Below are 12,255 nucleotides of genomic sequence, written 5' to 3'. Positions count from 1 at the left end.
AAAAACAATAAATTATTGTAATTAAATTAATTCTTATTCTATCCAAATGATACAAACACAGGTCACTGTTATTAACGAAAACATTAAACATTTGTTTATCAACATTAATCAATACTTAACCATAATTATTTTATGGTCATTTTGTAATACTCTGGCCAGGTCTTATCCTGACAACTTCTGGATGATTAGGATCCCCGTTCCCTCTCACCACATACACAACATTAACATCTTCAACCTTCACAGCTTTAGGTCTTTTCACATAGAAATTATGTTTATGATCAAACACATATTCTTCTAAATTAACCGGCGTAGTAGTTTGGTAGTTGGGATACAATTGATAATTATAATAATGTCCAGGGTAATAAACTTGGTTTTCTGTTCGTGGAAATTGTTTTATTCTGAATATTTCTCTTTTATAATAATCTGATCTGTCGTCAGGGAATTTTAGTATTTTATTTCCTCTTGTAGGTCTTTCGACTTCTTTGTGTATCCTGAACTGGTCTCTTTTATAACCCTTTCTTGTATAACCATCTTCAGGGAAAGACCATTTGGAACCATTATCTTGATAAGCGTTAATACCATAGTCATTCTCATCTTCTAAGTTATTTATTACTGGTTTATTTTGTATTCGCTCCTGTATTTCACTTTCCGCAGTTTCTTCATTTCCATTCCTGTATCTATTTTGTTGATAGTAATTTTGAGCATAGTTTTGGGGATTAATGTAAGGGCTTTGATTAAGGTATCCATAACCTTGACCATAAGGTCTTAGAAGCCCGTAATTTTGCTGTTGTTGAGGTTGTTGGTGTAAACCATACTGGCCAGATAGGTAATTATAGAACTGTTCCAAATTCTGTGGTTGCTGGGACTGTTCTGGTTGCCCGAAGAATCTGAAGAAGCCTCCATTGTGGTTGTTGAGGTAGTGGACAAGTTTTTCTGGATCATTTGGACATTGTGGATAGGTGCGGCGGCAAACTGATGGATCGCCGTTAGCAGCCATTCCTGTTACAGCAGCACGTCCAAATAAGAAGAGTGGAGATGAACTTAATCCATTATATGCAGCAAGCAACCTGGAATATGACAATTAGCAGTTTAGAATACCTGGCGTTATTTATTTTTCGTGTGATGTTATTTAAAACGGAGCAGTTAGTTTTGACCAGAGTAGTTTTGCAATTTTCATTAACAGAACTTTAACATGACGTGGTCTTAATGGTATAAATTATTTGTATACTTACGTTAACAAAGGCTGCAAACTCTCAGTCGCCTTGAGGAGTGTTGGTGATGACACCGCCTTGCTGCCTCCAGCCACTTCACAGAGTATCTTGGGCACGCACTGCTGGTCATCATACAGTGCTATCGAGGTCAAGGCTTCGGCTACTGCTGACACTGCACGCTGGGTCAACGACTTCGGACGACGAGACGGCCCTTTCAAAAAACGAAAAAGATTATGAATTGGTTGCTAATCGCAAATACTGTATTGGTTTTCACACCAGAACTAATTTAAAAGAAAGTAAAGATGGTACTTTGGTTTAAGAGATTTTTTTTTACTCTAACAATTTAGTAAAATCGAAACTCTTGAGTCGTAGTAGATATGTCTGTTAGGACTTAATTTATTTTAAATCTTATACACATTTACAATGGTGTCTCATTTACCACCACAATCGTAGCATAACCATACAAGCAGATTTTTATAATGAATACCTTAAACACAAAAGCTTTTAAAGACAACGCAAATTCGCAACCAAAATGTTTTGAACCAGCAATTTTTTCCATGTTTTCAACTGGTCATTTAAATTTAATTGTTGGTGTAGGCGTAACAATGCCTCCAATTTAATTTAGCCCATCAACTGGACCACAGAATAATGGCGTGTATTATTTGTACGCGATCATCATCGTCCTTGAACCCTTGTTATTGAACTTCGCAATGATCGATCTTTTGTTTACGTGCCACAAAAAACCAATCAATGTGCTGTAGCTTCAGACTAAGCTTGACTTGTATTGTTCGATGGCTGCAGACTGGACACTGATGATGGATTATGGTTATGTAATGAACTTGGATTTGTAGATCAAGGTTAAACATATCTATTTGACTCTTTTGAATAAATTGACTTGAGCATATTGATATTATCTATTAATTCAAACACGTCACACTTAGACCCGGAACAACAATTTGTGGATAACACATAGCATTGTACGGGAATCGAAAGTTTAATCGATATATAGATGCTGTGATATGAAATTATCGAAGGATAGGTACGACGATAATAAATTCCTCCCGAATTATTGTTTCACACAATTCTTATTGATCGAACTCTTGCCAAACTAACTTTACCACTTTTTAAAACTTAAAAAAATTATATTACCGCCTTGTCAATAATTGCAATCAGATTCCCAATAACACGATCTACTTTATCAAGTGGCGACATCTGTGCAGGCTGGGTGACTTAGTCACCGGGTCGCTCGGACCTCTCACCTTTGTATTGTTTCTACCAAGTCTGCCTGTTGACCGCGACCTCATGCTGACACTATCGTGAGCTAATGGACGCATTGTTATGGTACAAACGCTTTACTAAAATCTTTGTGAATTATTGGGTGGATTAACGATAAATAGTGACTCATGAGTATGTGTTTATTTGTTAGCAAGAAGCCAATATATGTTTAGGGTGAAAAGAATGCCAGTTTTGACTTCCAAAGTCAAAACTACATCACTTTTCAAACTAATAACCAGAAACAAAAGTGCAGTGCCAAATAATCTAAATGAACATAACGTTTTGAAGGGAACTTAACCACTATACACGTTAAGTTAATTAGTTGATTATCTCAGGCATAACCCGAAACCCGTTGTTTATGGAGAAACAGACTCTAAAGAACAAAATGTTTGTACAAATACATATTTAACCCACCGCGTATTGGACCTTGGCAAATGTAAGGTTAGGTTAGGTCTTATGCGTTAATCTGATAAATTATGTGAAATAATTTTGAACTTACTTCCAATTCCATTTTGATACCCCGGCTGGTTAACTCCAAGATATCCATATCCTGGTCTGTGGCCAGCGTGTTGTGAGCTAAGATAGCCTGGATAACCTGGAGCATACCCAGGAACTGGATAACCCTGGTAGTAAGGATTATCTGGAGTAGGATTTGGGAATCCTAGTTGTCCATTTTGTGACGGCCCTATTGGTGACCCAGGATTAGAATATTGTGGAATAGGATATCTAGAATCAGGATTACTTGCACCTGGATAAGGAGTTGGGTACCCAGGATAAGGATAGCCCGGTGTTGGGTAAGCAGGTATGGGGTAACCTGGATATCCTGAATTTGGGTCACCTGGGACTGGGTAGCCAGAACCGGGATATCCTACTCCTGGATACCCTGGGTAGCCTGAACCAGGATAAGGATTTGTACCAGTTAAACCTTGATTGGGTTGTTTACTTTGAAAACGAAGTTTTCTGGGTTTTCTAATTCTATTTCGAACTGGTTCTTGCTTTTGGTTATTATCATCTATGAAAACTACTCGTTCAGTGACAATTTCTTGGTTTTTAGTATTGATGTTAGGTCCTTGATCTTCGAATCTAATCGGTTTACCAACTGTTTCTTCTTCTGTTTCAGAATCATCAGCGTATGGAAAATCATCTTCAGTTTTGCCATCTTCAAATACTATTTTACCTCTGCCCTTTGGAGTATAATCATCTTCTTGATCATCATCATCAATATCATCGTTAATATCATCATGTTCCTCAAATTTGATCTTTTTACCTGCGTTTTCACTATCATCTCTTTCGTTATTAGAAATGCGATTATTATTATTGAAATCTTCTTCATTATCTAACGATATATCAATTTGTTTTTCTTGTTTAACATTGTCTTGAAATTTAATAGGCCGGTCCGGTGGTTTATCATTTCGGCTAATTTGTCCATAATTAGGACCAACAGCTCTGTAACAAGACAAGACATAAATTAAGACGATGAACGTGTTTTTTATTTTTATTTTTAGATTAACAAACATGGAAATGCTTCCATAGTTCATAATAAAATTAACTAAACTTCACGGTTTGCTCACGTAAATTAATGGAGAAAAGCTCTACTAGTTTCGAGTTATTATAAAAAATCATAATTACTTTATGTAAATGTAAAATAAATACTTAACAAATGTAGTACAATAAAAATGTGTGATTGTTCAATTTAACACTAAAATACAAATAAAAATACTTACGAAGACGCCCCGGGATCGTAAGTGGTAATTAAACTGTTTTGTTTCGTCTGCTCATCTGCGCGTGAGTCGTTCGCCAATAAAATAAAAATAATACTGCTTAGTACGTTAATTTTCATATTTTCTAATCTGAAAGTGAAAAATAAGTGTTAAGTTATTCATAATTTATTTATGTACATTAGTAATTATTATAAAAATAATTAAAAGTTAATTTAGCGGAAATATTTAATGCAAATTTATTATTTGATGACTTGCTATGTTATTTCTGACAGGCGTTCGACTAGTTTACTTTTAGAAGAGCTTTGGATTTCAATAGAAAATGTTAGTAAAACAAGTACAAACATACAAATGTTTTTATGCTAAACGCTCTTTTTAAGTATTGTCATCAAGATTAAGAGTATGTACCAAATATCAGATCTATCTGTATAAATAGATCTAAAAACTTAATAAGAAGATGAGTTCGTTATCCTCAGCAGAAACACTTTCATAGTTTTTAAGCATAACATTCAATTTTTTCCAACGCAACAAAACGCCTTTTATCCCTGAAGGGGTAGGCAGAGGTGTATATTACGTATGCCGCTATAAAATGTACACTTTTCACTCTTTGTATTGTCCCATGTAATAGGGGGTGAGCCTATTGCCATATACTGAGCACAATTCCAGACTCCGTGCTACTACTGAGAAATTTTTGAAAAACCGAAAATAACCCAGTAATACTTTGCCAGTCCCCTTGTCCGGCAGTCGCACTTGTGATCACTCGACCAACGAGGCAGTCCAATATCTTTTCAAAACAACGTAAAACTAAGTCAATGAGTCGGCTTGAGGCTAGAAACACGCAAATTATTAACAGACCTGCTTACGACCACTGACTATTAATTACTACCGAGGTAAGTTAATAATTAAAAGGTACAGTAAATAAATTATAAATTCTAATTATACACGATCAAAAATCTTAATAAAAAGAACAATTTTTCAAACGGAACACTTCACTATTAACCACTGTTTTTAAAAACAACAAAATTTTATATTACGTACGAAAAAAAAATAAGACACTCACTTTCTTATATCCTTATGCCACTCACATAACAGTGTAGCCTCTCAAAGCTTCGAAGACAAAATGCGAATATTTGGAGAATTTCTCTTACCCACCAGAAGGAAAGTAGTCCATAACGCATGGCTAATAAGGATCAATGATGCGACCGAGCCAAAATGGCGTATCCTTGTTCAAAATGGACATAGTTGAATAATACTGTTATGACATTATTGTACGTCATACTATAATATGTTCTTTTATGAAAAGGGAAAGTGGATTTTCTTTTGTAACAAAGCGATTTGTTTTTGTTTAGGTACGCTTAAACTAGCCTAAGCTTTGTTACAAAAAAAATATAAACAAATGTGACAAGTACAATATAAGTATTGTACTTGTCGCAGTTTCGCTTATAGATTCATGAATCAAGTTTTAATCATCTTAAGCCTTAGAGGATTACAACTTCTTAGAGTCTAAAGAGTATTTAGGACTATATTTAGCTTTGCCTAGAGCTAAACAACCCATATAATTTGGCATTTAATAATTTAATACAACTTTCTGCTAAATAGGACACATGTTTCAGCAACATCTACCAGGAAAAATATACTAAAAAATAATGGAAAAATCAAAATACAGATGCAATCATAAGCATTGGATCTTGAAGCTTTAAAAGTAAAGCTCTGCAGATATCAAAACTGTCCTATTTATCCCTCTTGCACCCGATCCAACTGACCACAACTAAATCAGAACCAGGATCTACTTAAATCAATTTCACAACACTAACACGACTTATAATAATTAGAACAAAGCTTCACATTGACCTTGAATCGATACTCGACAGTTTCATCACAAACCCACTGGGCCGGTATCGATAATAATCGGCTAACGAGAATCGTTGGCCAACTCTATTGACGGGTTGACAGGCGCGTGGACGCGCAGGCACCACTCTAGTGACTGACAAGTACTTAAATTGTTAGATAGTGGTTGTTCGACTGAATGGATCAAAATCACCACTTCAGAGGAGATGGATCACGAACAGAATGCTCTGTATTGCAATACTGATCGAACAGTTTGAGCAATTTGGTACGATTGAAACGGGTCACGTGGATTAATTCCTTGTTGATGCTTCAAGTATGAAGATTGAAGATCCTGATATAAGGAGAAAGTGAATGGTGAAAATTTTGATGAAGTTATTTTAGTCCATTTAAAAGATATTGAGTACTTTAGTTTATCACGTTAGTGTGACCGCTCAGTAGGAATAGTATCCAGGAGCTGCGGACTATCTAGCGGGTTTCGAAGAACAGAAGTATGAACGTTGGTTTTTAGTCAGTAAGAGTCTGACATTCCCTCTCGCCTCCCACCTTAGGCAGGAGAAGTAATGGGTAGATTTTCCCACCTCAAAAAAAAATTAAGTGTGTTCAATATCTTACGCGAAATGTTCAAAAGTCTTTCTACCTTTGATTCATCGTCTATTTCCAAATTCCGAAATCCTTAGTAACACTATACTTCATAGAATTGTGTCCAATTTACATCAGCTATTTACCCATAGCGAAAATAATAAAGACGAATACGCATTATACCGACAGATCTACCTACCCCTTCGCAGAAAAACATGAGATCACATTGCTACTAAGTAGTTCCGGTTGAAAATATGAGCAGTTCCATATTAGCGTCCTAGACCATATCGGAGGTTGTAAAGATTGACATATAAGTGTGGTGTCTCTGGCCGACGCCCACTGCCGCATAATGACATACTTTCCATAGGTATAGAGGTAGCTGTTTACTTGTGATGTTGACCATGCTCCAATAAAACCATGATGATGACAAAATTCGTATATCCTCAGTACTTACGTACTTATTTTTTGTAAAGCGCTAGTCAGTGTGCTAAAGCTAATTAGGCAATTACTCGTATTCGATGAAAAAAAACCATAAGAAATAACGCAATCATGCCGACTACAAACTCAACTGAATAAAAGCTTTTCTTCTTTCACCACGCTTGCTCAATGCGGATTGGCGATTTCAAACTTCTTATAAATTAAAAATTATAAGCCCAGGTTTCCTCACAATATTTTCGTTCACCGTTCGTCGTCGGTGGTGTCTAAATAATCTTAGAATATACAGATAAATCGAAAAAAGTGACATTGGTACTTGCCGTTCGTAGATTTCGAACCTGCACTCTCATGAATGAGAAGCAGACGTCTTAAGCCTCCGAGCCACCACAACATGACATCGTGATCATTAATGAAAAAAAAAATATCGCAGCCTAATTCAATCTTAAATTAATTAAGACACGTGTTTTGATTACCAAAGAGAGATCAATAAAGATCATGTCTGCTCCTCAATTACCTTAAGTAGGTGTTCAACATGACCCTCGTTGTCACTTAGACTTGCATCTAAAACAGATCAGTTGGGCGCCGTTATAATCACAAGTTTTATTGTCTTTGATCGTGACATGCGCAAACGCACGGCTTGCACAGCCGACAGCCTCATGATAATGGGATTTAGAACTTTTTCAACCTGAAAACTAAATAAATTGTGGTTTATTTAAAATATTTTTACTGCACTACATAATAATAATCATATTATAATGGTTAATTTAAAAAAATTTTAATTGAAAAATATACCAAAGTGTAATGTCGTTTTTACTGTTATATTACGTTTCAAAAATAGGTAATTAGCTTTTTATGCCAGAATTCAATAAATACTGGATACTATACTGGGTACTATGTATTTTTATAGTAATTTACATCTTGAAATAACGCCCACAAATCTTTTTAAATACTCTTATAACTTCAAGAAACATGTAATGCCATCTAGCGGTGACTGATCGTATTAAATACATTATAAGTTCGTTTCAGTTAAAACAGATGGCGCTAATAGACTCTTTAACTTTAAAGTAAAATGTTTCCTTAAAATTTTGCTCCAGTCAAGTTATGGTAACATTTTTGGTGTTTATGAGAAATAAAAATATAGTTAAAAAGATTAAAATAAAATTGAGTAATTTAACTGATTGTTAAATTACGCATTGTTACAAACTATTTATTTATGACTTAATTTCTGCCATTAAATTACTCCATAACAAATATCTGTGTCGCAGTCATTAATGTCAAATCAGACATTTGCATAAAATACTAGTTGCATAATACAAACGTTTTAAAATAAAAATAACTCGGTTCCCATTAATAAAAGAAAAACGAAATCATTATGCCATTTTTTATTGAATCATCTCCATAATAACTTCGCGCACAGGTTCGATTTTTGAGTTACAATTTTAATAATGACACTGAACCTAGAGAAATAGACCTGGGTTTATTAGGGACATGTCAGCATCCTCTAAAGTTTTAGTGACCTAATTTCTATCCTTAAGCATTCTACCACAAGGAATGATTATAGTGTATCTCTTAAAAGGAGCCTTTAGTCAACAGATGTATTCCAGCGTTGGTGATAATGGCGGGCTACGGACGCGAAAACTCGACTAGACTGGACTGGCAAAGAGGCCAATAAGTATCTATAAAAAGTAAGTATAATAGGTATCTTGTCCCATACAAAAATAACAGACATAAATCAAAAAACCATATTTCCGTGAGATGATTTTTTGCTCGAATAAAAAGAAATAAATCATTGGAAACAATGTAATGTTTTTACTAAACGTCAAAGGTCAGCTGAATATAATTATCTAATTTGTAAGAAAACTAGTTTACGATAAATATCTACAAATTTTGCCGCACCTTTTTTAAAAAAACGTTTGCGGTTTTGTACATTTTGAAGATCTCCGCGAATATGATAGAAACCATTATACAATTATATTCACGTAAAGTACTCAGAATATGATGGAACTATTTGAATAATTAAGGAATCTTTTTGCCGCACTCAGAGACATTTAATGATTACTTACACTATTCCTTAGTAACGATTTTGTATCGGAAACCATTGCCGAGGACTGAGTTCTGTAACCATTACAAGACTCTGAGTATGGCAGTTAATCACTTTAGACCACATTAAATTTTCATTGAGTACTTTGAAAACTTGTTCATCTCATTCTAAAAATATATTTATTTGTAGTTGCATGGATGCATCCTTACACAATTTATTTCTATCATTCACCTTTATGCAAATGTTATGTTAAAATCTGATACATGCAATACCGCGACCTAGGTCTTAAATCAGGAAGTTTTTATTTTTAGTATTCGCAATCCTAAACAATGTTCTGTATAATATGTAATCAGAACTCATTTTCAACTTTCAGAAAAGGTTACATCAAAAACTAGTTTAGGTGCAGTTTTTGCATATAGATGTAAGTATATTTGTATATTTTATAACATTATCTACAGACATTACAATATAGGACACTCTCGCGTAACGCGTTTAACCTAGCCTTTCAGATAACGAGTTTAGCAGCTAACAATAAAAACCTAGTTTTGCAATATTATAATCTCACTGCCGCACTCGGATTTACACCACATTGGTAGATGGGAAAGTTTGTGAGCTTGTATGTATGTTTGTTGCTCAATCACGCTAAAACGGCTGAAGATATCGAGGATATGGGGTAGATTATGATCTGGAATAACATGGCCACCGCCCATGAACACTAGAGGCGTTACAAGTGCGTAGCCTTTTGGTGGTATGGAGTTTAAGGGTTGCTGGGGAATCGAGGATGGGGAAGGGGGTAATTAGGCCTCCAGTAACCACTCTTACACAACGAAACACAACGCAAGGGTTGTTTCACGTCAGTTTTCTGTGAGGCTATGGTATCACTCCGGTTGAACCGGCTCACCGAAGCATGGCTCTCCCACACTTGATAATCTCTGGTTCGGATTAGTTGCAGCCATGTTGCAGCTAAGTATAATATGCATGTTTTTTTTAATATAAGACATAATAAATGCATCTGTATCAATACAATAGAACCAATATAAATTTCACAAAAAGTCTAGGTAACTTAGAGGTAAAGTACCTAAATGTTTTATACGTCTTTTTGCAATCGTGATGTTAGATATAGCAATTTAAATAAACATTGTTGTTTTTGCTTAAGACCAAAAACATTATTACCTGCGGCTTGTTATTATTGCAATTTTATTGGCCAATAAAAAGTTAGCAAGAAGTGCATACTTTTATTGTGTTTAATGTCAGATGGTCTGTGTATAAAATGCCAAAGTATGATTGAAAGTCTACTACTAACTACATAATGAGATGCGAAGAGCCAACATCCAAGTTATGATAATAATTATGTTGTAGATCTAAAGATTACCAGTGCATTGACAACGACCTAACGGCTTATCAAATACATGAGTTGTAAATTAAATAGATACTTATAGACCTATTGGTGCTACATAAATTATAGATAATTAGATTTGATGATCAGTTATGTTTTTATAACCACAGTTAATTTTACAAGTCATACTAATACAGGAACAGTTCGCAGACGCCATGAGATGAGGTTTTAGGGAACTGTGAGTAAAGTTCCCTAAGAAAAGGAGGACTTTCCAACCAGGCGTGCTTTCTGCCCAACTGTTATTCGTTGAGATTTATATATCCATGTTTATTCGCATGTAAACTTCATATGTGCAATGTGTACCAATGAGTATAATTGGTGGATAACAATGCATCCATAGCAACGAAGCATAGCACATCTTTTGTGGAAAAGAACCCTTGATTTGCAAATTGCAAGATTCTCATGTGTTCAACAGTAAATATGTTTCTCATTTCAATTGTATGTGTTTGCTGACATTGTCCATGAATTTTTATCTACGTATATTTATTTATTTTAGGCTTTATGTCAATGACACGCCAGATACTTGTAGTGAATTGGGCTATCTGTAACAGTCGCTAACTTAACAACACGGATTTCTTTATCAAAAATGACTAAAACCTGTCATGTCCTGTCTGTGTACGATTCCAGAATAGGAGAAGTAAAGTAGGAGATTATATGTAATGTAGCTTAAGGAATTATGTAGTTAAATTTATGTAGAAAATATTTATTATCTTATATTATTTCTTACTAACAGACTCCAACATTAACATCCACATCATGCAAAAACAGGCAGCTATTCACACAACCACCATCCTCAGTAAAGTTTTGGGGAACACTCACATGTAGACAGGGAACGCAATCCTCGTCTTCCTTTAGTGTCTCAGGGCGGAAGGATTGCGAAACACCGAGATGTAGGACAAGAGCATTTAGGAACACAACGAATTTATTGTTTATATTTACAATTCACACGAAATACAATCCAATCGATTCCAACGATCGATACAGCTTTAATCACTTTCTCGCGCACTCAGAGTCATTTAATGGTTACTTAACCCAGTCCTTAGCAATTGTTTTCCATACAAAATCGTTAATAAAGAATAGTTTAAGTAAGCATTAAATGACTCTGAGTGTGGCAGTTTCTAAATTAATCTTAAATAAATACAAGAAACCCATTAAGGCAACAATGATTTACCAATTTCTTTCAAATTGAAAGTTTTAGTAACAATGGCGTCATTTAATGGGACTATTGACACAACAGACGTATACGGTTAAGACACCTCTACCTACCATTTCTAGCAAGAGCAGGCGTAATAATATGGACATGTTTTGTTGTAGTTGGATTTGAATGGTGATAAAAAAACTGATTTGTCATATTGTAGTGTTACACAACGTGTTATGTTATTATTTTGGTATTATAGAAGTGGTACACGGCATGGGGTAAAGGAAAGATAAAAATAAAATTTTAAAATGAATAGACAAAGACTTTACCTAAAGGTACTGGTTACTGGATTCCTGAAACCTATAACAATGCAAGATATTCATTCTTGCAGCTATTCTATCAAAGAAAACCTCTTATGTAGAGGAAGTCAACAACTCGGCAATGGACAGTCATAGAATGCTGATGAAGATCGCATTAGCATTATTAAGCACCAATTACAAAGCATCTCTTCTTAGTCGATTCCCTCACTGCTGAGGATCGTGACCCCTTTTAATATTTCACTAGATGTCGCCATTTATTTCGTTTCAGCTTCTTCTTGATGCGTAGCAGCATCT

The 12,255-nt window shown here is 34.9% G+C and overlaps 1 protein-coding gene across 1 annotated transcript; it reads right to left on the bottom strand.

Moving 5' to 3' along the window:
* Nucleotides 1-5,350, bottom strand: LOC118277989 (uncharacterized). Its single transcript, XM_050700143.1, has 5 exons — nt 5,265-5,350; nt 4,211-4,336; nt 2,986-3,932; nt 1,233-1,422; nt 1-1,067 (listed from the first exon to the last, which is right to left on the bottom strand). The coding sequence occupies exons 2-5, from the start codon at nt 4,324-4,326 to the stop codon at nt 137-139; spliced, it is 2,184 nt and encodes a 727-aa protein (XP_050556100.1). The 5' UTR covers nt 4,327-4,336; nt 5,265-5,350; the 3' UTR covers nt 1-136.
* Nucleotides 5,351-12,255: the final 6,905 nt, after the last annotated feature.

Source organism: Spodoptera frugiperda, chromosome 18 (assembly GCF_023101765.2).
Source record: "Spodoptera frugiperda isolate SF20-4 chromosome 18, AGI-APGP_CSIRO_Sfru_2.0, whole genome shotgun sequence".
Classification (NCBI taxonomy): domain Eukaryota; kingdom Metazoa; phylum Arthropoda; class Insecta; order Lepidoptera; family Noctuidae; genus Spodoptera; species Spodoptera frugiperda.
This window is presented reverse-complemented; position numbering and strand designations above follow the sequence as displayed.